The sequence below is a fragment of the Ictidomys tridecemlineatus genome, chromosome 10, assembly GCF_052094955.1.
Source record: "Ictidomys tridecemlineatus isolate mIctTri1 chromosome 10, mIctTri1.hap1, whole genome shotgun sequence".
NCBI classification, from domain to species: Eukaryota; Metazoa; Chordata; class Mammalia; order Rodentia; family Sciuridae; genus Ictidomys; species Ictidomys tridecemlineatus.
In genome coordinates, this window is record NC_135486.1 from 59,425,351 (window position 1) to 59,449,684 (window position 24,334).

The 24,334-nt window shown below is 51.4% G+C and overlaps 1 protein-coding gene across 2 annotated transcripts; it reads right to left on the reverse strand.

Moving 5' to 3' along the window:
• Nucleotides 1-5,893: 5,893 nt before the first annotated feature.
• On the reverse strand, nt 5,894-21,012 carry Ccsap (centriole, cilia and spindle associated protein). Of its 2 annotated transcripts, XM_078023015.1 has the most exons (4): nt 20,876-21,012; nt 20,102-20,488; nt 9,064-9,332; nt 5,894-8,151 (listed from the first exon to the last, which is right to left on the reverse strand). In XM_078023015.1, exons 2-4 carry the CDS (start codon nt 20,448-20,450, stop codon nt 7,975-7,977), a joined length of 795 nt encoding a protein of 264 aa, XP_077879141.1. In that variant the 5' UTR covers nt 20,451-20,488; nt 20,876-21,012; the 3' UTR covers nt 5,894-7,974. The 2 variants fall into 2 exon arrangements, with proteins under 2 accessions (XP_077879141.1, XP_040134603.1); XM_040278669.2 differs by lacking the exons at nt 20,102-20,488; nt 20,876-21,012 and adding an exon at nt 16,925-18,077.
• Between the last annotated feature and the right edge of the window lie 3,322 nt (nt 21,013-24,334).

Below are 24,334 nucleotides of genomic sequence, written 5' to 3' on the forward strand. Positions count from 1 at the left end.
CCGGCCGATGTGTACGCGCATGTGACTTTCCTGTTCCTTTTCCCCCTCCCCACCCGAGAGCACACACACTGTGCTGTGTGACCCCGTCCGTCTCCCCAGCATGTTCCTGGGGTGTGATAGGATAGGAATGGTGCTCTAAATGCAGTTGGGTATTTCATTAACCACAGGCACAGAGATTCGTGTTGGTGTACTTGTGACCAACATGCAAGGGCCCTGGCACCTGCAGCCGGGGTCCCACTTATTCACCCGTACTTACCACACTCCACCATACATGCCCCACACTGGATGGAGATGCTGGAGCAGTCGCCCTTCACCAGAGACCCGAAATGAAATAAAAAATTGGTGTTTGGTGAACTGGCACTGTCCTGCTCCATGGGCTTCAGGGCTCCTCCCTGAGGCCAGGCCAGGGTCTGTGTCCCACCCAGCAGACAAAACCTACCGGCTCTCCCTGCTGCCCCTTCCTAGCAGGAAGACCACTAGAGTCCAGCCTCAGGGCACCCTGCCTCTACTTCAAATCTTTTGTGTTGTGTTGTGTTTTGTTTTTTTACTTCTTTTATACTGAAGCCTGAGGTCTTCCACCACTGAGCCACATCCCAGCCTTTCTTATTTTGAGACAGTTTTCCCAGGCTCAAACTTTAAATCCTCCTGCCTCAGCCTCCCAAGTAGCTGGGATTACAGATGTGCACCAACATGCCCAGCCTCATCCTCATTGTTTACTTTTTTTTTTTTTTTTTTAATTTTGGTACCAGAGATTGAACTCAGGGGCACTCGACCACTAAGCCACATCCCCAGCCCTTTTTTATATTTTATTTAAGACAGGGTCTCACTGAGTTGCTTAGGGCCTTGCTAAGTTGCTAAACTGGCTTTGAAATTGTGATCCTCCTGCCTCAGCCACCCAAGTCACTGGGATTACAGGTGTGCTCCACTGCGCCCAGCTATTTACTTTTAATTATTGTATTTGCCTATTTAGCAATACTGAGGACCGAACCCAGGGCACTCCATCACTGAGCCTTATCCCCAGCCCTTATTTTTATTGAGACAGGGTCTGGTAAGTTACTGAAGTTCACCTTGAACTTTTGCCCTCCTGCTTGGCCACCCGCGTCAATGGGCCATGGATATGCCCCCTCCCACCTGCATGTTGTGTTCCTTTTCTGGAGACCCACAGACTCTAGTTCATGTCATAAGGGTCATACTTATTAAGAAAGCCTTCTGAATCTTTGCTGGTGGCTTGATGCATGCTGTGGTTACCAGGCTGGCCTGGAGTTGATCCAGCAAGGCCTGGCAAGTGTGAGGCGGGGACACCTATTATGTCACCGAGACTGTCCTCATTCTTAAAAATGCCAATGCAAAAAATAGATAAAGACCTTTCTCTAAGGTTGAAATAGGTATTATTTAAGTCAGAGAGGTTAAAAAAACATTCTTCACACTGGGTATGGTATACATACCTCTGATCCTGCTACCCAGGAGGCTGAGGCAGGAGGATCACAGTTTAAGGCCAAGAACTCATCTCAGTAAAAAATAAAAAGTGCAAGGGATATGGCTCAGTGGTAGAGCACCCAAGTTCAGTCCCTGGTGCAAAAATAAGAAGCATTCTTACCATATGTGCCTTTCCACTGGGACTTTTTAACTATGGACCAGAAATTTAACTTTAATTTAGAAGCTTCCCAGTGCTTATTCTCTTTTAATCAATAAATAAGCACAGAGACACAAACTCTGGGAAGTTATTTGACTAAAAAATCAGTATGTATCTGTTTTAGATATTTTGGGTTTTTTCCCTCAATTCCTTGAACATTTTACTTTGAAAAATGATTCTGAAGTAAATTCTCAAACTGGACCATGCTCCAGTGTCTCACACTGGAATGGTGTCATCCACTGCCCTCAGGGTCAGCTCTTCATGGGAGGGGAGGAGCCTGTCGCATTCACAACAGGGTTTAGGACAAACGCTGGGCTGTTTGCAATCCTTAAAGCAGTGGCAGAGGAGGGGTCTGCTGGGGAGCAGACCCAGTGCCCTTCCTGAGGCTCCTGCCCTGGAGGACGCCTGGTCACCACATCTTCAAGGAAGCGCATGTAGATTCTGGATTGGCAGTTTCCAGTCTTGCAAGAGCAAGGCTATAGCATCGCTTACACTGGTGGTCACAGTCCTTCTGCAGCCTGGCTCTCTTGTGAGAGCAGGATGTCACAGCTGGAGACATGGCTGTGGCTTCTAGAAGACCCCCAGGGGAAGAACCCAGTGCCCAGCAGGTCAGTGGTGAACTCAGACAGGAATGATGGGTGCGCTGGGTCGGCTGGGTGGGAGCTCACGTTCAGCATCTCTGGGCTTTTCTTTTTTGGAGGGGGAACAGTTAGAGGGGCCTCGAGTTGCCTGTGAGCTTTTAATGATTGTATGCCAGTTGTCAGGCAACTCTTTCCTGATCTATCTTAGAATTTCTGGGGACTTTATCAAGAACACTGGACTTGACAACCTGGGCCCAAGGCGCCAGAGGGCACAAAGAGACGGTCAGGGAAGCTTTGGTTCTCCTTTTGGCGCACTGGTCTTCCTCCATGTTTCATCATGGAGATCTTCGATATCCACCTGTGGGGATAAAGCAGCAGAGCAAGCTGCTCAGTCACATAGCTGTCTACAGGACTCCAATTTACCCTTCCAACTTCACCTGCTTCATATGCTATGTTAGTTGGAAACATTGGAGGCATTCCAGACTTCTCTGGAAAATGGTTCGTTTCCATCTTAAGAAGTCCCTTGCCATTGGAAACTTGGAAGACAAAGAAGGTGATGTCTTTTTCTCATCTTGCCATTACAGTTGGTTTTCTCTTTTGAAGTCCTGGGGCCATCCCAGCATGTGGTTGGTGGTTCCTGGAGGGCTGTCCCCTGGCCCTGGGCAGCCATGCCCCAGCAGGGCCCCAGGACCAGCCTGTCCCCTCAGCCAGGCACAGCTGCTGGATTTATCAGCACGGGGACATGAGGTGGATCTCATTCAGCTTGTCTCTGTGGTCTGGACTGTACTTTGAGGCCTGTATTTTATGATGGAGGACACATTTGGCTCTGCTGTTTGTCTACCTGCACTGATGGCATCTAAGCAGGGCTAGTGTCTCTCTGTCAATTCAGTGAAGGTTAATAACACTTCTAAATGGAATTTTGAAACAGAATTTGACAAGCTCATCCTGAGAGCCACATAAAAGTAAATAACTAACTGCTTGGTGCAGTGACACAGCCTGTGGCCTCAGCAACTAGCCAGATCCTGTCTCAAAAAACAGAGGAGGGTGTCGCTCAGGGACAAGGTGCCCTGGGTTGTCCCCACACTACAAAAAGGAAAGGCCCAGGAAATGGGAAGGTGGGGGACTGCAGACATAGACATGCTGCCAAGCCACAGGCAAGGGATGCCACAGAAGCGCTTAGAGCTGCCATCTGGCCCCCACTGGGGGCCAAAGGAGGGACAGAGGAGCTCCTCTAGAGGGTTTCTAGAGGCTGGTGGAAGCACACAGTGGGCATGGAGGGGAGTGGTAGTGGTGAGAATCCCTCTTTGGTGGCTGATTTGTATCCTGTTTAATTCGATGTTTTTGATATGGTGAAGTTCAGACCCCAAGTTCCAATCTGCTTCCCTATTGTCAATTCCCATGCCTGATAGTAGGATGTGGACCCACCTGGGCGGATCTGGCCTGGGAAGAGGTTGCCATGGGCTCAGTTCCTAGCCATCTTTGGCTTGCTGCTTAGGGTCAGCTCCACAGATGAGTGTTGTGCACAAGGTGAGTGGGCCAGCGGCCCAGGAGCTCCTAAGTAACTCTGAGAACAGGGTGAGGGGCTGCACACCTATAATCCCACTGACTCTGGAGGCTGAGGCAACAGGACCTCAAGTTCAAGGCCAACCTGGGTGACATAGTGAGACCCTGAATCGAAATTAAAACTGAAGGGCTGGAGATGTAGCTCTGGTAGAGCACCCTGGAACCTCCACCCTCCCTAGTGCTACAAAAAAAAAAAAAAAAAGCAGAGTCCTTCCCCAGCTCTCCTTGCCTCTCTCCTCAGCACTGGCTTGTTCCTTTCCTGATCCTGCAGCCTAGAACTGCCCACTGCTGGACCTGGGTTGCCCCTCAATAGGGAAGAGAGCCATTCCACCCAGCCTCAGGCTGGTGGTGCCTCAGCTCCAATGAGGAGAGATATTGGGTCTCCCCAACCCCATGACTTCTTCAGGCTCCTGCTGCCAAACAGTGTCTCCTAGGATCTTCAGCATGAAAAATGAAGAACCAAACAAAAAGGGGGCCGTCCCCACTCTATAAGCTGCAGATGTCCATCTCCTGCCTCTGAGTGGCAGCTGTTGGGTCTGCACATCATGCTCCTTCTGTGCTTGGCCATGAGGAGCTCAGGTCAGGAGGACAGGAGAATAAGGCTATGTAAGCTCAGGGTGGAACACCAGGGGAAGGTGGCTCTTCAGGCTGTCCTCCCTGACTTGAGATGTACCTGGTCAGTGTTCCACAGCTATGTGCAGTGACACAAAACGTGCTTGCCCATCTCATCTGGAACCAGAGACTTTGCTAAAAGACAAAAGTGGAAAACACTGCAGGGTGTGTATAGCAATAACACATATTAGTGCAAAGTCACAGCATGTGCATGCACCTGCAGAGGGCTCCCAGGCCGAGCTCGCACAGGCCACCTGGCTCCCCCAAGACGGAGCTGTGTCTAGAGCTCTGCAGGGAGTCCCATTCCCACCCCACATCGTGGGCACTCTGCGGCACTGACACTTTCTTGACTTCCAGACACCAGGGCGACCGAGCCTGTGTTCAGCACACAGCTCTCCTGGACCCCAGTGCATCTGCTGGACATCCATGGAGGATGCAGGCACCAGCACAGTGCTTGCTCTTCCAGCCACAAGCGCACCAACCAAAACTGCTCAGAAACAAGAAGGCTCAGATAAATGCTATATGAAATGTGAGCTGAAACCACATTTCTTAGGAAAGACAAGTCCTCGCTGCCCGGGCCGCAGTCCAGGGCTGCCTGTGATCTGCAGAAGTCTGAAGTGAACCCAGTGCTTGCCAACACAAGGGCTCTCAGACCAGCCATGCTAAGGGGAAAGATGCGAGGAGAGCACCCAGCACCTGCATCCCAAGAGAAGGCTCTTGAAGGGGCAAGGTTGGGCCAGCACTACCCTGGTTGCAGGCCAGGTGTTGGGCATACTCACTCCTGGTAACTAGTCACTCTAGCACACAAAACCCACCCCCGGTGCAAAACTTCTGCTTGACCAGGTCATATTTTCAGGGCCATTTTTCATGCTCACTGACCAGACTCCAGAGCGAGGACTTTCTATGGTCAGGTATTAGCCTTTGAAAGCCAAACTACTCTGTGGTCAGGCCATCGGCAGCAGTCCAGTGTTGCTACTCCACACTGAAGTGTCAGCCACCAGGAAACCGCTCTAGTGTGCTCCACCCTCCCCTTCACTGCTGACATTTTTAGGTGTCTTAAGTGCCCCGATCTCCAACTCCACAGTTACAGCTAAGGTACCATTGCCAAGGCTGTTCCTAACTGCAGATTTAGCAGTCACAGCTTCCGCTAGCTGACAGCCCAGGCTGGCATTCTTCCCTGCAGCCTCACAAGCTCTATCCCATGAACTCAGGCCTGGGACTTGCTTGACACTGGAGGTACTGACCACTGGTCTCTGGGGTGGGTATGTGCTGACCTCCCCCAGAGCATGACCCAGTCATCACTGGAGCTACACAAAGATGCTCAGGAACTGGGTCAGGTGCACCAACAGGGCACCACCAGGAGCCAGACAGCTCCAATCAGGGCAGGGCAGTCAGATGCCCAAGGATGTGTTGGTCCAGCAGAGGGCTGGATGTTATTGCTCCAATATTCAATGACTAGCTTCAGTATAAAAGTAAAAAAAAAAAAAAACAAAAAACAAGTTGGTTTATGGCAAATTGTTTTAATACGAACTTAAAGCCAAAATTTTAAAAGACTTTATGTAGCATTTAAATAACACTGGATTCTCAACCAGTTCTACTTTTCCAACCTGAAGGCAGCTTTACATTATCTCCCTGTCTTGCAACATGTCCTAAGAATTAGGAACATGATCAGCACCACATCTGTTCCCAGTAAAAGAAGTAGGAATGTCACATTGTCACAACTTTTACAAATTCATAGGCTCAAAAGGTAACTGTGCCCTTGAGGAAAAAAAAGGGAAGAGGAGGATCTCGACCATCGAGGGCTCAGACAGGAGGGACCACAGCTACTACACTCAGCCATTGGTTGTTCATGCTCATCAGAAGTCCCTTAACTACCTTGTCCATCCATCTTCACTTATAAAGAAGGGGGACTTGCTGATCTGCCTTCCAGGCTCCCTTCTGCCTGGAGACAGAAAGCACACAGACAAGTGTTTCCTAGATATCCGGGAGACACAGGCTGGAGGAGTGAGGTGCCAGGTGCCATGCCCGGCTGACTTTTCAACAGTCAGATGCAACATGATGCTCAGCCAGTGGGTGAAACCATCTGAGCCACACCGTCACATGCCAGGGTCCTATGACCCACAGGTTCCCACAGTGTTTGAAGATGTGTGGCTGGTTAATCCAAAGTTCACTGGAACTCATAGCCAGGATGTCAGACACCATGTAGAACTTCTTCTTGGTAAGCACACTCCTCCACGACAAGGCACACTCTCCATATAGGACTCACCTCAGGACCACAGCACTCAGGAGGCTCTAAGAGGCACTTTCACGGCTCAACACAGTGACAAGATGGTGAATTTATGTGAAGTGAGACCAGTCTGTGTGCTAAGAGCCAGCAGACTTGAGAGATCCTGAGTGAAAACCCAGGCATACCAAGCCTCAAGACCAACACCAACTTTCCACTCACACCCGACCCGCAGGGGCTAAGCTGCAGGACCTGCTCGTTCTCCTAGAGTACCTGCCCTCATCCTTCCTGGACACGCCTCGTCAGCAGGGAGACCCACCAGCACCTGAGAAATGAGTGTGAAGACCGTTTTCCACCCTAGAGGCAAATGCACAAAAGGACCAGCCCTGCTGAGACACAGCTGCATGCGCTCAGGCCCCCAAGCTCCTGTAAGGTACAGGTAAGATCTGTTGGCCAGGAACCAAACAGGGTCGGTTCAACCTGAAGCAGGAACACCACACACCGCCAAGACCAAGTTCTGTAGAAGGAAGAGTGGAGAAGGCAGGAGGGCAGTGTCTCTGAGAGTGTCTCAGTTCATTCCATGTGATTCCAGGGCATACGTTCTACATGTCCTGCCAGCTGCTGCAGAAGAGGCTAGAGTCCACAGCCTGTAACTGTGGCTGGCTGTACCTTATGTGTTCTGAAGAGAAATGCTATAGTTAAAGACAGGTGAACTGGCTCACAACAACTGCATCACACCTAGACACAGTGACCGCGCTGTCTCTCCTGGAATGTGTGTGGCTATTAAACTGCTGAGGGAGCGCCCAGGAGACCATCCAGAGAAGCCAGGCCTCGCCAGCCCAATCCTTGAACACACAACCCATGTGAAGGTTGGTGTGAGCTCAAACACGAGCACCCTGCTTCACCAGAGATGGACGTTAGATCCTGGGGAGAACTGGGCCTGAGGTCACAGGGAGTGATACTTGCTGGGTATTCTCTCACAAAGGAAACCACATGTGTCAGTAAACACAAATCTCGTGCAGGACAGGGGACTCATAAGTGTGAGTTGGAGGCCCCTAGGGTGAGTGACACATCCCACCTGTGCCACCCAGAGGGGGATGGAAGCCCCATAGTTGTTTAAAGGCATCTGGTGTCAGTACCTCAAAGGTAAGATGCTCAGACACAACTCTAACAAGAATACCAGGGGCCTGGGGCTCATCTTCACAGGTAACCAAGTGTCTATGGCTTCAGCTTTCTGCCCTACTGCTGACGTAGGTGATGAGATTCACAACAGGACAGCCTTTGGCTGTTCTCCGAGAGGCCCTGCGTGGTCCAGGTCTCGGCCAGGTCCAGATCACAGACAGACTGGCCCCTGGGGAGCTCTAGGCCCTTGCTGAGAAGCAGCGCATGTACTCCGTCACCCAGGGGCTCTCTGCAGAGGGGGCCCTCGCTGTCCTGCCTCTCTGCACCTCCACCGAGTGCGCACGCTGCCGCTGAGCAGCCAGCTTCCTCTTCTCCTCCTGCCTTCTGCTCCTGGCACGTAGCGCCGACTCGTGAATCTAGGGAGGAGAAACACAGAAGTGAGTTCGCTCTGCGCTCATCGTCAAGAACGCCTGCCAACGGGCCTTCTGCACACCTGAGTTCCCCCAGGAACACGAACACCAGACGCCTGTGACACGATGCTGGGCAACAGAAGACTAAACCCTGAGTAGATCTGGGGAGCAGCAGGGTCAGCTCTGCACCTGCTGGGAGGGGCCCACCTTCTAAACCAGCACCTGGAAACGCCCAGGGCTTTCACCAGGCGTCACCCTTCAACGGCAAAGCCTGTTAAAATCAGCCCCAGGGACTGAGGTCCTTGGAAAAACAGCCCAGTGGCCTCAAATTTCATTCCCAATGCCAGCATCTGCTGGGCTCAGAGTTCAGGGAAGCCATGTGGAATGGCCACCAGCAGGCAGCTCCTGTCCCTCTCCTGAGCCACCCTGCTCCAGCTGTCACAGCATCAGTGCTGCCAAGGGACTCACCATGAGATGCTTCAGGTCCTGACAGAGCTCAGACAGGGCCTCACTGGAGGACCAGAGCCCCTGGGAGAAAATGCATCCCTCCTGGACAAGAAGGAGAGGGGCCTGGAAGACATCTGGGAAGCAGGCCACCAAGCAGCCCTGGACACCAGCTTGTTGAAGCCAAAGAGAACAGCCTTCACAAGGGTAGCAGCAAGACCAGTCCTGCTGCACTCCTCTCTGCTCTATAGCCACACAGCCAGTCCCACTCTCCCCTGGTGTGTGTCAGTAAACCCCTCAGGTGCCAGCCAACACCCAGCACAAACCCTTACTGCCCGAGTAGCGACATCCAGAGCCTCCTGCTGGTAACCATCCCTGATTCTGGGCTTCCCTGACCTCCACCCCACCCCAGGACCTTGCAGGCCCAGTGCATCCCAGTGGTTTCCAGGGGAGAACAGAAAGGCAGGCCCGCACCTCATGCACCGAGGCAGAGGCACAGACGTTGTGGGTCTTCTGGCTTCCGGTGTCTGTCTGTCTCTCTCCCCAGCCGTAAAGAGCAAATGGGTGCTTGTTTTCTTTTATTTTACTGGACGATCTTTGGGGGCTTCTGACCGCTTTCCTACTTCCTCTAGCAAATAAGGCACTTGGTTGCTGTCGGGGTTTGACACCAGCAGGTAACCTGTCCGTCTCCTTCACTCTGGTTTGTTGTTCGGATTTTTCTTCTACATCTTTCACTGGCAGTGCTTTGAGAAAAGGGACAAAACAAGAGAAAAATACCTTGAACCATGCTTACTGGTGCAGTTACTGTTTGGGTTGCAGCATCATATTTCTTCAAGCCAGCGACACTTTAACCAAGGGCTCAACTCCCAAGTTTCACTAGCACAAAAGCAGAGACATCTACATAGGACCTTTATCCCATTTTAAAACAACAAATGTCCCACACTGAACCGTCCTATTCCAGAGCAAGCGGGCCCTGCCTTCTGTGGTGTGGCATCCCCTGGCCCTGACAGGTGGAGTGCCGGGGCATGGGCCTCTTCCACCCACTCCAGGCCCCGAAGGCACTGCCTCAGGGAGGCTGACAGTCAACTTGGACAGCCACAGAATGTTGGTTTTTAATTACTAGAGCTGCAGGATTGCATCTCTTTTGTAGTACTGGGGTCTGAACCAGGACCTTGCATATGCTAGGCTAGCACTCTACCACTGAGATGCACCCCACCTTTGTTTTATTTTGAGACAGGGTCCTAAATTGCTCAGGCTGGCCTTCAATTGAAATTCTCTGCCTTGTCTCCTAAGAAGCTGGGATTACTGGCTATTTCTTTTTAATATTCATGGTCATGGAAATGCTGCTCACCTGCTCTTAGGAACTGGCTGGCCACCCCAACATGAAGGCCCCTGTCCCAATAGGAAGCAGTCTTCATGGCTCCTCACCTGGGTGACAGCTCTGTATTCCCAGTATGAACAGCAAACCATGTAAACTGCTCTGAGGGGCTCCCCAACAGCTGGGGTCAGCTCTGAGGTCTACACAGCCCTAAATTCTGCAGCAGAACTAGGAAATGGTGGATGTGGCTGCCCAGACTAAGCTGCTCGGGAGGCTGAGGCTGGAGGATCTCGAATACAAAGCCAGCCTCAACAAAAGAAAGGCGTTAAGTAACTCAGTGAGACCCTGTCTCTAAATAAAATACAAAATAGGACTGGGTATGTGGCTCAGTGGTTGAGTGTCTCTAAGTTCAATCCCTGGTACCCACCCCCCCCCAAAAAAGTGCAGACACCTTCAAAACAGCTCTGATTTCTCCTAGTTACCTTTTAGGATTTTACCATTATTTTTTGTAAATCCCTCCTTCATAATAAAAGGCTCTGCCTGTTTGCCTCCTGCCTCAAGGTAATCCTGGGTCCAGGCATTAGTGGTCTCCTCCCTCCAGGCAAGCCACAGAACTTGCCTCTCAGTGCCAGCCGTAAGCCTGCCATGGGGGCCTGATCCCCTCACAGTCCAGACTGCACTGTGACCTCCTTCTTTATTCTCTTGGGGCAGAGTGGACCCTGTGTGGGCAGTCCAGGCACAGCAGTCCAATGAAAACATCTGCGGGCCACCTGCCACTCCGGCATGTGCTGACTGGCGCCACCACTGGCCCTACTCCTTACAAACCCTGAGGGGCAGGTGACGCATGTCCCATCCTGGGGCCCAGGGTGTGCCTGTCTCTTCAAGCCCCGCAGTGGAGTGCAGGGAGGAGGTGGGACACCAGGCTCCACCTGATAGCAGCCCAAATGCGCTCACTGGGAAGGGGCACCTCAGGATCTAGGAGGGCGCGGGGTGGGTGGGACCTGACATGCTAATGAGTACCCCTTCTTCCTCATGGGACCCAGCTCACCCCAGAAGCCTGCCCCCAGAAGCAAGAGTGACCTGGAATAGAAGACAAGCTAGAGCTAGCCAGGCAGAGAACAGGAGCGGAGTGCCAGGAGACACAGCACAGGAAAGGGCACCAGGGAACTGGGAAGAGGGATGACAGGCACTTCAACATGCTAAGTCCACAGAGAACCTAGGGAGGAGGCCGCAGGCAGCGGAGGAATACAGACTCTCCATGCAAAACTCAGGAGTTTTAATTTTATCCTGCAAATGGAGAATCACTGAGGAATTTCAAGCTGAGGAATAGTGTGGTCTTACCTACACTTTAGGAATGAGGCATGTAGCACAAACACGTTAGGTCAGCTAAGAGCAGAGGGCGAGCCAGGAAAAGTGGCAAGCAACCCAGGGTGGCCCCAGGGTGGTCAGCCAGCAGGGATCAGAGCAGGCCCCCAAGCTGACAGATGCTGACTCACCTGGGCCCTGTGACCCAGCTCAGTGGGGTACACCAAGCCAGGTGTTCTGGGCAGGTGGTCACGCCACCCTGCGAGGACCACCCAAGGATGAGAAGGGGTGCCTAGCAGCAGAAACAGCCTGCTGGACCCCAGCCTGAGCGCAGGAGAGACAATGGCGATGGATATGAGTGTGGTGAGTGGGAGCTCTGGCGTGGCCTGGGTCACCAAGAAGTGAGGAGAAGGGCAGATCCAGGCCTTGGGGTGCAGCTATCTAATGAGCAGGCAGAGAAAGGGAGTTCAAGAGCAGGACAAAGGAAGGACAGCTGAAAAGTTGAAAAAGACCACCAGAAGGGAAGCTAAAGAAGGAGTTTCAGAAAGGAAAGAGCCATAAAGGGTGCCACATGTCACAGGGAGATGGTGTGAAGGGAAGAGCAGGGGCCATGCTAGGCGGTCTGGCTGTCCCCATGTGAAGGATGAGGGGTGGCAGAGCAGGGCAGGCCCAGGATCCAGCAAGGCAGGTGCCACCATCCTGGTGAGCAGCCAGGGTGGCCCTGGCCAACACCCCCCACCCCAAGGACATAAAATGGCCAAAATATATGATCCCAGGAGAACCCTGTCCACAGATACCCAGCACAAGACCAATCGTGCTCTGCAGACCTCAGCCCCGAAGAAGCCCTACAAATGCCTTCAACTCAACTCCCAGTGCATCAAGGACAACAGGCACACACAGAAGGCAGAGAAGGCTGGCCAGCTGGAAGAGCCTGAGATTCTGGAACCACCATCTACCGACCACGAAATAACTACGTCTTTGCCCTCTGCACCTAGACAGGAAGACACAGCAGGGGATCATCTGTAGCAGAAGGCAAAGATGGAAAAATAAGAACTTATCACTGTAATTTTAATAGTTAAAAACTCTTAAAATAGTGCCTGGTACAGGATAATTACATATGTGTTTTTTAAATCCTATTTGAAGGGCTGGGGTTGTGACTCAGTGGTAGAGTGCTTGCCTCACATGTGTGAAATAAAATAAAATCCTATTTTAAAGAAAAAAGTTTAAAATAAAGACATTTCAGACAAACAAAAACAACATTCCCCACCAGCTACACCTCTATACAGGCAACTGATGGACGTTCAAACAAATTCTGCCTCGATTTATAACAGTGCTGTGCAGTGCTTAGTTGCTAACCACAGAGGGCTACTCAGCACCTGTTTAAAGTAAATAAAATGAGATTCCATTCCTCAGTTACACTGGTAACAGTTTAAGTGTCAGTAACGTATTAGTCAGCAAGGGACATGCTCCCTCATCACAGAAGTCTTACTGAACAGTCTGTTTAAAACCATTTGACCGAAATTAATGAATCCGACCCACTAGGTGCAGTGTGCAGGCCCAACAGTGGCAGCACATGTGTTCTCATCAGGACAATGTGGACACGTGCAGGACTTTAGCCATCCAGAGACATAAGTCAAATCTTCATACATCTACAAAACTGAAATTATATACAATGTATTATTAAACCACAAGGTAATTAAGCTTGACTTTAAAAAACTTTAAAAAAAAATCTCTCCCATTTTTATACATAAGAACACTCCTAAGTAACCATGGCACACTGTGGCCACAGAAACCCAGAAGGTGTTCAGTCAGGAGCCGGGCACCCTGAAGGATGGGGAATTGCATGTTCTGCCTGTCCTACCACACACAGAAATAAAAGTTCTAAAGCAACAGGGACAAAAGACACCCTTTTCTTTTTCTGATCTTATTGGGAATTTTCCCCAAGTGTCCTCATTAGCCAGGTGTGATGGTCACACCTATAATCCCAGCTACTCAGGAGGCTGAGGCGGGAGGGACATCAGTTCAACTTGGCTAGATCCTGTCTCAAAATAAAAAATAGTGCCCTCACTTAGCATGTCTGTAGTAGGTTTCTGTAATATAAGTTTTTTTAAGATAAATATATTTCCTTGCCTGTGTTCTATACATACGTGTAAAACTTCATCAATTTTTGTGACTATTTTTAAGAATCATATCTAAATTAGAAAATGTGTTTAACTGAGTCAAAATACAGCATGACAAAAATGCAGGATGTAGCTGAAGCCATAATCAGGAAATGTACAACTTTAAAACGATCACATCAAGAAAGAAAGGCAGGGAAAGCATCCGAGCACCCACCTCACAAATAAGAATGAGCAGAACAAGCCGGAAGGAAATGGCAGCAAGGAGCAGAGACTGCCAAGTAATAGGAGCCGCAAGAAGAGAACCCACAGAGCCATGGACTAGTTTGGGGAAAAACTAAAAGAATTCACAAACCATGGTAGCCCAACGGAGAGAAAGAAAGAAAAAATGCAAATAAATCAAGGGGGGGGTCCAAGTCAAATGAGCACTGAAAACATGTGCAAGTAGCCTCTCCCTGACCAGCCCAATGGGGGAGGGAGGTCGAGGACAAGTCAAAAGCAAAAAGGCAAAGGATAAGGGAAGTGAGGACCTCAGCACAAGCTGCCAGCAGAACCAGTGGGAAAGGGGCCGAGGACACAACCTGGCTGAGCCATCCCAACTGCCTGAGGAACAGACACCCAGGACAAGAGCCAGGAGACAGCAGGTCCTGAGAAGGCTGTCCCGCCAAAGGTCCAGCACCGACCAGTCAGCACCCAGCCCCACAAGCAGCTCTGAGAATGCAAGGGCTATGCCTGCACCTTCCCATTGGGCCTAAGCAGACTTGTGTAACTCCTGGGGCCTGAAAAGGTCAGAGAGGTGCTGTCTGGTGGATCACAAAGGGCAGCAGAGCCTCTGCCAGCTCGTCTCGGCACTGCCCTGGGAGGCCAGCACAGGTGGCCAGGAGGGCCAGCTCAGGGAGAGGTCCCGCACTGGGTGGAACCAGCGGCTCCAGCTAGGCAGAGGCTGAAGTCAAAGAAGGCATCCCAAGATGGGGGCGGTGAGGGACTGAGGCCACAGAAACCTCAGCACTATAAGGAGCCTAGTCTAAGCCACTCTGGCTCAGAGCAATCCAGCTACAGAACTGGTTGTTTCCCTTCTACCAGGGAGACATGTGGGTTGCTGGATGGCAGGAAGCACAGAGGCCTGAGATCTGGGCTCAGGCTCCGACTCCCAGGTCCACCCACATACAGGGAAAGTCATGGGTGACACCTTCCAGAAAACAGAGTTAGAAGAAAGCCTCTCAGTGAGGAGGGCAGAGACCGGGAACCCTCCTCCAGGCTTATTCCCCTGAGGCAAGGGGCACTCGCCATCTGGGGAAGGTCATTTAAGAGATCCCAGGGGAATAATGACAGTGTTCCCAGTGCCCTGGAGGAAGGAACACCTGGGTCCTCATCTGACTACAGGATCCATCTCTTGGGAAACAGGTTCTGGGCATACCTCATATGAGCAGAGGGGCAGAGCAAGCACTTGAGCTGCCCCCAAGACAAGGGGGAGACAAGATTCAAAAAGTGGAAGAAAAACATTAAAACACTTAGGACCTAAACAGTGATCTCTTATCTCTTAGATTTTAAAATTGGAATGGTACAATGGAAAATTTTAATACAGAGCTTGGAAGATAAAATTTAGGAGTTCTCCCAGAAAACAAACCAAAAATTCCAATTTTAAAAGAAAAATGTTATAGGTTTGATCCAGGAAATATGCCATTCAGCCAAGAATTATAGAAAAACTAACAAACAAACAACAACCAAAAACAAATAGAGCAGGACCAGTACTAGGACCAGAAATGATGGCACGTGCCTGTGATCCCAATGACTGAGAGGCTGCGGCAGGAGGATTGCAAGTTTGAGGCCAGCCTGGGCAACTTAGGGAGACCCTATCTAAAAACACAACAGGGTGGGGAGGCTGGGCTATAGCTCAGTGGGAGAGCACCCCTGGGTTCAATACTCAGTACCACACACACAAAACCAGTCAGAAACATCACTGAACTGAACTCCCCCGCTGAAAGGCCCCAACCAGATAAGAGGCAGGCACAAGCTCCCCATGGGATCCTAGAACATCCTCCTCCAAAAGGAGTGAGGGAGGCAGAGTCCAACCAGGAGCCAGACTTCACCCTATGAAATTTGAATGTTTACAAAGTCTAAAACCAAAGCCACCAAGGAAGTCTAAACGGGGAGGGGATGAAGCTGCAAGGGAGCCAGGAAGAGCTGGGTGAGCAGGGCAGGAGGCGGGCAGGACGGCTTTTCTTATTTCAAACACACTTTAAAATCACATCACCTACCCTCTTGCTAAAAAATCGATTCAGTGTAAGCCAGTCAAGGTGGCACACGCCTGTCATCCCAGCCACTCAGGAGGCAGAGGCAGGCATGTTGGGCCCTGTCTCAAAATAAGATAAAAACAGGACCAGGGATGTGGCTCAGTGGTAACTTCTGGGTTCAATAAATAAGAAACTGGAGACAGTCTAGTTGCTCTAGGGGTCCCACACTCAGCACTCCCACCTCCCATATACATGCAGGGAACTTCCAAAGAGCCTTCCTGACCCATCTCTTAAGCAAAATAAGGACCTGAGAATCACCACACACTTGAAAAAAAGCTTCTAACCATGCAATTCAGTATTACAAGCCAAAACAAAAACAGAGGATGGGGAAATGGACTATGCTAATGCAGCACAGAGAAGAAAGCACACAGAATCTAGTAATGTCTTCAGCAAGATAAGACAATATGTGCCCCAATAAAAACCAGAGACTTTATTTTCAGAAAGGAATAAAAAGAGTGGGAAGGGCAGAGGGAGGGAAGGAGGCTGGGAGGGAGAGAGAGAGGCTGGGAGGCAGGGCAGGAAGGGAGAGAGGCTAGGAGGCTGGGAGGCAGAAAGGGAGATAGAGAGGGAGGGAGGGAGGCTGGGAGAAAGGGAGGGAGGCAGGCTGGGAGGCAGGCAGGGAGGGAAGGAGGCAGGGAGGCTGGGAGGGAGGGCAGGAAGGGAGGCAGGGAGGGAGAAAAAAAGAAAGGGAGGGAGGCGGGGAAGGGGTGGGGGTAAGAGAGAGACAGGCTGGGAGGCAGGCAGGCCCAGAAAATGATTCACTGAATCTTAAGTTAAAAAAAAATAGGACCCACAAATGAAAAATGCAGTAAGAGTTGGAAGATACAGCTGAATGTTACCCAGAAAACAGAACAGAAAGAAAGATGAAAAGTAGGAAAGTAAAATTTTACAAGTGGAGGATAAATTCACAAAGACTAACATCTAGTCAAGGAATACAGAAAGGAAAACACAAACTATATCTGAGATTCATATCCAGAATATATAAGAACTCCAAAACTGAATAGCAAAAACCCACATATAATCCAATTTAAAAATGGGCAACAGACCTAAACAAACATTTCTCAAAAGAAGACATTAAAAAAAAAAAGAGCTCAACGTCACTAGCCATCAGAAAATGCAAACCAAAACCACAATGCCTCCTCACTCCAGTAAGAATGCTAATATAAAAAGACAAGAGGGAACTAGAGTCAGCAAGGATGCAGAGAAGGGAATCCCTGCCTGCTGCCAGTAGGGATGTACATTAGCGCAGCCATTCTGGAAGACAGTGTGGAAGTGCCTCCAAAAATTAGAAATAGAACTACCATACGATCCAGCAATGTCACTCATGGATGCACATCCAAGGGAAGAGAAGCCAGCATATCCAAGAGACGTCTGCATCTGGGATGCCAAGAAACAGGAACAACCTGTGTCCCGACAGAGGAACAGCTGAAGAGAATATGATGCACACTCATGAAGCAGCGTTGCTCAGTCAAGGCAAGGGACGACTCCTGTCACGTGCAACAGCATGGGTGGAACTGGAGGTGGTACAGAAAGATAAAGGCTGCCTGAGCCCTCTCATAGGTGAAATCTAAAAAGCTGATTTCAGAGGAGCTGAGTAGACCAGGGGCTGGGAGAGCAGCTGCAGGGAGGACAGAGAAGCTGAACAATAGGCACTAAGTTACATTGCATGGGAACAAGGAGTTCTGGAGCCTACTGCATGGTCAGGTGACTCCAGGGGACAACAAGTACTGTGTATTTAAAAAAACAGAGGGAAGGATTCTGAGTGTTTTCATCATAAAGAAATGATCAATGTTTGATAAGCTAGATATGCTTAACCTGATTTAAACCTTACATGTGTATATGTGAATGGAAATGTCACATGGAACACTATATATAGCTGTACAATTTTTGTTATATGTATCAGTTTTAAAAAACTAGAAAGGAAAGAATGAGCTGTATGTGCCGCTTAGTGGTAGAGCACTTGCCTAACATGCAAGGCCCAGAACTGCATCCCCAGCACTGCAAGATGAAGCAACAAGAAAGACAGGGAAAAACAAATATGTACAGAAACGACAAAATACTTCAAGAAAACTTCCAGGAATGGAAAAACATGCATGTCACTGTAACAGCCCTTCAGGTGCCCAGCTCAATGGACAAGAATAGACGGGGTCCCTTTCAGAGGCCAAGGACCTCAGCCAGGAGGCCGGGGAGTCAGCAATCACAGGGCAATGGAGAAACACCTTCTGACTTCCTGGAGACCCTGACTCACCTAGAATGCCAGACAAGCCAAGTCTCACCAGTGAGGGTGGGATAAAGCCATCTCGGACACAGACCCCAACACTCACCTCCCTTACCCTTCCCCAGACAGTGAGGGGTAAACCAAGAAAAAAGCATGACAGCCAAACTGCAGTGGCTGCCTCTCAAGGAAGGCCAGGAAGAGCCGGAGCAAGGAAGGCCAGGAAGAGCCTGAGGTGACGGCCACCGGCCAGAGGACCCAGAGGCAGCCAGGCAGGCCAGACAGAAGGCGGTCAGAGGCCCCAAGGGAAGAAGGAAGAGCAGGACAGTGGCTCAGATGAAGCTCCACTTGAAAGAAAGAAAAAGGAGCCCAAGAAGCAGCCTGGGCAACCATTTCCACAGGCCCAACATCACGGTCACCACCAGTGAGACCAGCAGAAGCCCATGGCTGTTGGGAAGGAGGAGGCTACTCTCTATGTGTACAGCTGAAAGCAGCACTGAGAAGAGTGAAAGTCAAGAGGCCACATTAAACCTTGAAAAAAAAAAAAAAAAAAGATCTGTCCATAAACACACAGCTAGGTGGCTAGGCACACAACTCAGTTAGCAGAGTGCTTGCCTCGCATGCACAAGGCCCTGAGAGAGAGAGAGAGAGAGAGAGAGAGAGAGAGAGAGAGAATACACAGCTGGGTACAGTGGTACATGCCTGTAGCTCCAGCTACTCAGGAGGCTGAGGCACAACGCCTGGGACCCAAGAGTTTAAAAACAGCCTAGACAGCATAAGGAGACCCTGTCTGGAAAAGAGACAAGACCAAAGGAAAGCCAGAGTGGTAAGCAGTCAGCCACCAGGAAGCTGGGGTGTGTGAGGCTGGGGATGGCTGTATTTCTGTAATAGCCATGCAGAGCTGCAGATCCTGTGTACCTGAATGGCTTCAGGGAGATGTTTGTGCTTTGCAGCACTCCAAGCGTAGTCTGGCCATCACTCTAGCGCGTAAAAGTACTCACTGAAGACATTTCTAATCTTCCCAACGCAGGAATGGAGAACAACTCTGGCAAGGAATTGCGAAGCCAAAGAGCCGGCAACAGCCCATCCTGAATGTAGAAGGCATCCCCCTCCTCCCAGATGCAAAACCACACGTTTTAACCAAGAATTTCAGAACCTCCAGGAGTCAGGATCTCCCAAGGCAACCACAGTGATCCTGAAGACAGGGCACTCCTGGGCAGGCAAACACAGGCACACAACCACACCATAAGTCCACTGGACAGCACTGATACTGCATGTACCTCACCTTAGAAGGCATCACTGGGACATCCATTCCCCCCTACACACATCTTCTGTTACTCTAAATTCCAGTAATGAGCCCTGAGCACCAGGAATGGCTGGGATTCACGTGACATGATACCAGGAAGGTAGCTCTGCTTGGATGAACTGAGAGGAGCTGAGCAAAGTAATGGGACTGAGTGGAATTTCTCAGACGTCTTACAGTTGTTTTGAAAGTACATATTCCTAGAACAGTGACTAAATTTCTCAGTGTTTATTTTTCTCACTAGATCCTCCTTAAAACCTGGAGACCTCGGGGTGGCGCCTGGTCAGTGCTGCAGGAGCTCGAGTCACCCAGCTGTGCGAAGGCTTTACCTCTGCGCTGGGTACCAGCACCCCCCAGGACTCCAGCGCACACCGAAGGCTCTGCACCCGGCAGCGGCAGGGCCAGGGCCTATGCGGTGGCCAAAGCGAGCCGCCGCCTGCGCACGGCGGCAGGCACGGGGCAGCACTGTCACGCGTGGGCAGTACCAGAGAGCACCCAAGCGCACCGCATTCCTTAGAGACCTGGCGGAGAGGTCGGAGAATTTGTTTGGAAAGCACGGGCCTCATTATGACCAGGCATAGTCCGGGTCTCCTAACCTCTCGGGGCACCTTTGGGAGCGTGATGAAAGCGCCTCCCGTCGCGAGAGACAGCAAGAAACAGACGGAGTCAGGGGCTCGCCGAGGGAGCTGCCGCCGACGAGGAGACCTCGTCCCCCTGTGCTTAGAGGCCACAAGGCTGGGTTGACCCAGAGCCATCTAATTAAGGAAATGCAGGGCGGAAGGGCGGAGGCGGAGCCAACGCCCTCCAAACTCCGTGGAGGTTGGCAGGTTCACCGCACGTCACCGAAAACAAAACAAAACAGGAAGCTTTCGCCCCAAACGCTGCAAAAAACATACTAGGCAGCTCGACGCCGAGCGTCCCACCCCGGCGCGGCCCCTCGCGCGCCCCTCGGCCCGGTACCTGGCTGCGCCGCGTCCTGCTCGTCCCCGGCCTCCGCGCCCCGCTCCCCAGCAGGCCGCTCGGGCTCCTCACGCGCCGAGGCCTCCGCGGGCTCCGAGACCTCCGAGGCCTCCTCGGGGTCCGCAAGCGCGCACCGGGGCGCGGGGCCCGACGCTGCCGACGAGGCCGAGTCGTCCGAGGCGCAGTCCGGGCCCCAGGCGTCCCAGAGCCAGGGCGCGTGCGCCTGCTCCAGCAGCCGGCGGCCCAGGCGGTAGCGCAGCAGCTCCCGGTAGCACGGCGCGTACTCGTCCCAGCGCGGCTCCCGGTAGCGCTTCATGTACTCGCTCTTCAACCCGCTGCCCGGTGACATGGTGCTGGGATCCGCCGCCGGCCCGCTCCGCGCCGCTGCTTAAGGGGCCCACACAACAGAAGCCGCCCCGGCCGGGCCGGCCCGCCGCGCGTTTCAAATCCGGAGCCCCGCCCGGACGGGGCGGGGGCGGGGCGGGGGCGGTGTTGCCGCCCTCGGGGTCGCGGGGGCTGGGCGGAGTCGGGACGGGGGCTCCGGGAGGCGTCACCGCCCTCCGGGTCGCGGGGGGATGGGCGGAGTCGGGGCGGGGTGGGGGTGGCCCTACTGGTCCAGGAGCGGGGGCGGGGCCACTCGGGCTTCCAAGAGGGGACCCAGCGGCCCGTCACCGGGGGCGGCTCCGCAGGCGGAAAGCGGAGGCCGGGGTTGAGCCGGAGCGAGAGCGGGCCGAGCACCCTCCAGGCGCAGGTGTGGGCGGCCAGCGGCCTTACCTCTTGCTGCCGTGGCGCGCGTGGCGCAGCAGCTAAAGCGCGGCTGTAGTCCCTCGCTTCCTGACAAGATGTCGCCGACGGCGGGCAATCGGCGGCCCCGCGGCTGCTACGCCAAGGCGCCGCCCCAGCCTAGAGCAGACGCCTCCCCGCGCTCCTACCCGGCCCCCGCCAGCGCCGTGGGCGCCGCCCGCCAGCCCAGGCCCACCTGCCCGCACTCTGCGTCCCAGCGCTGCCTCGGAGGCCCAGACCCAGAGTTAGTCCGCCGAGGGGAGCGGTCAGCCCGGGCCAAACTACCGCCGCCACGCTCAACGGCCCATTTACATGCCTGTCACCTTGCTTCCTCCTGGTTCACAGTATCTGTTGCTCTGACTTTCAACCTTTCTTTCAATACAAGCCTCTTCTTATCTTTAACACACCAGTATTCATTAATTGATTAAAAGCCGCGTAGTGCTAGGCACACAATGGCATACTTTGTAATCTCATTGACTGGGGAGACTGAGGCAGGAAGATCAAAAGTTCCAGGTTAACCTGAGCAACTTAGACAACAACACCATCCCGCTCAGGAATGCATTTGCACCCAGAAGCCCGTTGCCTGTGGTTACAGTGTGCAGAAATGTTGCCCTGCAGAACTTAGAGTTTCCAAAGGCCCTCTCCTCTTTCCTGCTTTTATAGAAAGAGGCCCGATACAGTAGCGCAGAAAGCCTTGAAAGGAAAGACCTTCTGGGAAATTGCAACATAATTAACAAGCAAAAGCAGGCCTGTCTGTGTATGAGCCACCCAGATCCAGCTCCCGCACTGGGATTTCCTGGCTTCACTGCGTTTTCCTTGTGTCTGTGCCCTCCCATCCCTCATCTCAGATTGAAGACTCTGAGAGGACACTGGCCCCAATGAGATGGTTTGACTGTTCCTCCTGAGAACTTGAAGTTCTACGTTCAGTGCAGCTTCCAGAAGGAACCCACCATCTGCTGCTCTGTAGTCCCCACCAAAGTTCACCTCTCCTCTTAGTAATGTCACCTTCTGCCCCTTGACACATCTCTGGGACATTCTAATTCATTCCCCTTATGCTTAGGCAACCAAAAGAACCTTAGTAGATATTTAATAGCAAGGAAGAAATGGTGACATGCAGTTACACAGTTGACCTTTCGCTGTATAACTCTGCAAAACTTAGTGGTTAGAGCAACTATGACTTAAGACTTGTTGGGATTCTGGGGTGAGCTGGGCAGTCCCACCACTAGTGCTGGAAAGACTCAGGTGGCCACTGCATGGCAGGTGGAGCAGACAATCTAGGCTGCCTGGATCATGTACAGACAGCTGGAGCGGCCTCAGAAGATCCGGGACATCTGCTGCCCCATCCTAAGATGCTAGCTAAAACTCAAGCTGTGAATGCCAACTCAGGCTGCAGAGAGGCCCCGTGCTAAGCCAGCTAGCAGCCATGTTCAGTCTGCAACACAGTCACACCCACACCTAGTGTGATACCAGTTTTTTTCTAAATATTGTTTTAGCTATAGATAGACACAATATTATCTTTATTTTATTTATTTATTTTTTTGTGGTGCTGAGGATTGAACCCAGTTCCTCATTTGTGCAAGGCAAGTGCTCTACTATTGGGCTACAACCCCAGCCCCATGATACCAGTTTTTTAATAACTCAGAAATGGAATTAGAAATAATCTTATTTTGTAAAATTTGTCCCTATTTTCCATAATTAAATGTTTTGTTTTTGTTCTTTTAAAGGTGTTATTACATCAAGACTTTCCATTAGAAGTGACAAACAATTTATACCAGCTTGGGAGGTCACCTACTGGCTCAGGTAGTTAGATACAGGGTTTCAATAACATTAGGACTTGGCTTCCTTCTGTCTTTGAACTCTGCTTTCCTGTTAAGGGCTTCCCTCTTAGTCTAGAAATGGATTTCCTCCCACAGATGGAGAAAGAGCCACTTGCAGCCCCAAATGATGTTGTCTCAACTAAGGACCATCAGCAAGAGAACTTCCACTTACAGAGGAAAGTTACCCAGTCCACGCTCAGGTGGTGGCAGGTACCTGAGTGGAAAGGTCAGCTATGCCCAGGCCATGTGCCCATCCCTGTAGATGGTGCTAAGGTGGAAGGCAAGAACTGACAGTCCAACGAGACCCATATGGAACAGAGAAGACAGCATGCAAATGACAAATATCCATCAATATATTTGTCTTAGTGTTTAATTAAGAAGAATGAGAAAGATGGGATTTGATAGTTCTTGGGGGTAGGGCTCCTGGGATATAGTTGACCTTAAGCAGGACACAACTACTAAGAAATCTAGCTGGGTACAGTGGCGCACACCTGTAATCCCAGCGGCTCGGGAGGCTGAGGCAGGAGGATGGAGAGTTCAAAGCCAGCCTCAGCAATAGAGAGGCACTAAGCAACACAGTGAGACTCTGTCTCTAAATAAAACATGAAATAGGAATGGGGATATGGCTCAGTGGTCAAGTGCCCCTGATTTCAATCCCTGGTACCCCTTAAAAGAGAGAGAGGGAAGGAAGGGAGCAGGGGAGAGAAAGAAGGAAGCAAAGAAAGAAATTTGCTGTGATCTGAGAGTTATCTATGAAATTGTGTCCTCTATGAGGGATGTGAAGTGCTCTAGAACCCACTCATGCAGCGCTGCACAAGCACCAGTGTGGAAGAAGTTCAGTCTGTTCTATGTGTGAGATTAGGACCCATGAGCAGAGATGACCAGCTGTAAGTAAGGCAGATGTCACTGGCTGGGAACTGGGGTAAGCAAGAGAAAACTGACCTCAGGGGCTCACAGAAGACATGGAGTCAGTGGGAAATGGACAGACACCCACCAAAGACTCAAAGCAGGTCCCAGCAGAACAGGTGAAAGAAGATCTGCTCCCTCAAGCATGGGGGAGGGATATTGTTTTAGTCAGCTTTCTCACTGCTGGGACTGAAAGATCTGACCAGAACAATCCTAGAGGAGGAAGAGTTTATTTAGGGGCTTAGGGCTTCAGAGGTCTCAGTCCATGGACAGCAGGTTCTATTCCTCAGGGCTCAAGGTGAGGCTGAACATAATGATGAAAGAGTGTGGTGGAGGGAATCAGCTCACATGACGATCAGGAAATAGGGAAACTCCACACTCCAGATAGACAATATATAACTCAAAGGCACACCCCCAGAGTCCCACCTCCTCCAGCCACACCCTACCCACCTTCAGCTACCACTTTAGTTCATCCCATCAGGGGACTAATTCACTGATTGGGTTAAGGCTCTCATAATCTCTCATTTCTCCTTTAAACCTATTGCATTACCTCACATATGAGCTTTAGGGGGATTCCTCACATCTAAACCATAATAGAGACTTCAATGAGAGCAGCCTGGGAGGCTACCCTGGGAAGGAAGTTCTGATGCTGGACTCTGCCGCAGTCTGGCTGGGCACAAAATCACGAGCCACTCACACCTTGTAGATTCAAACAGCAACTCTTTAT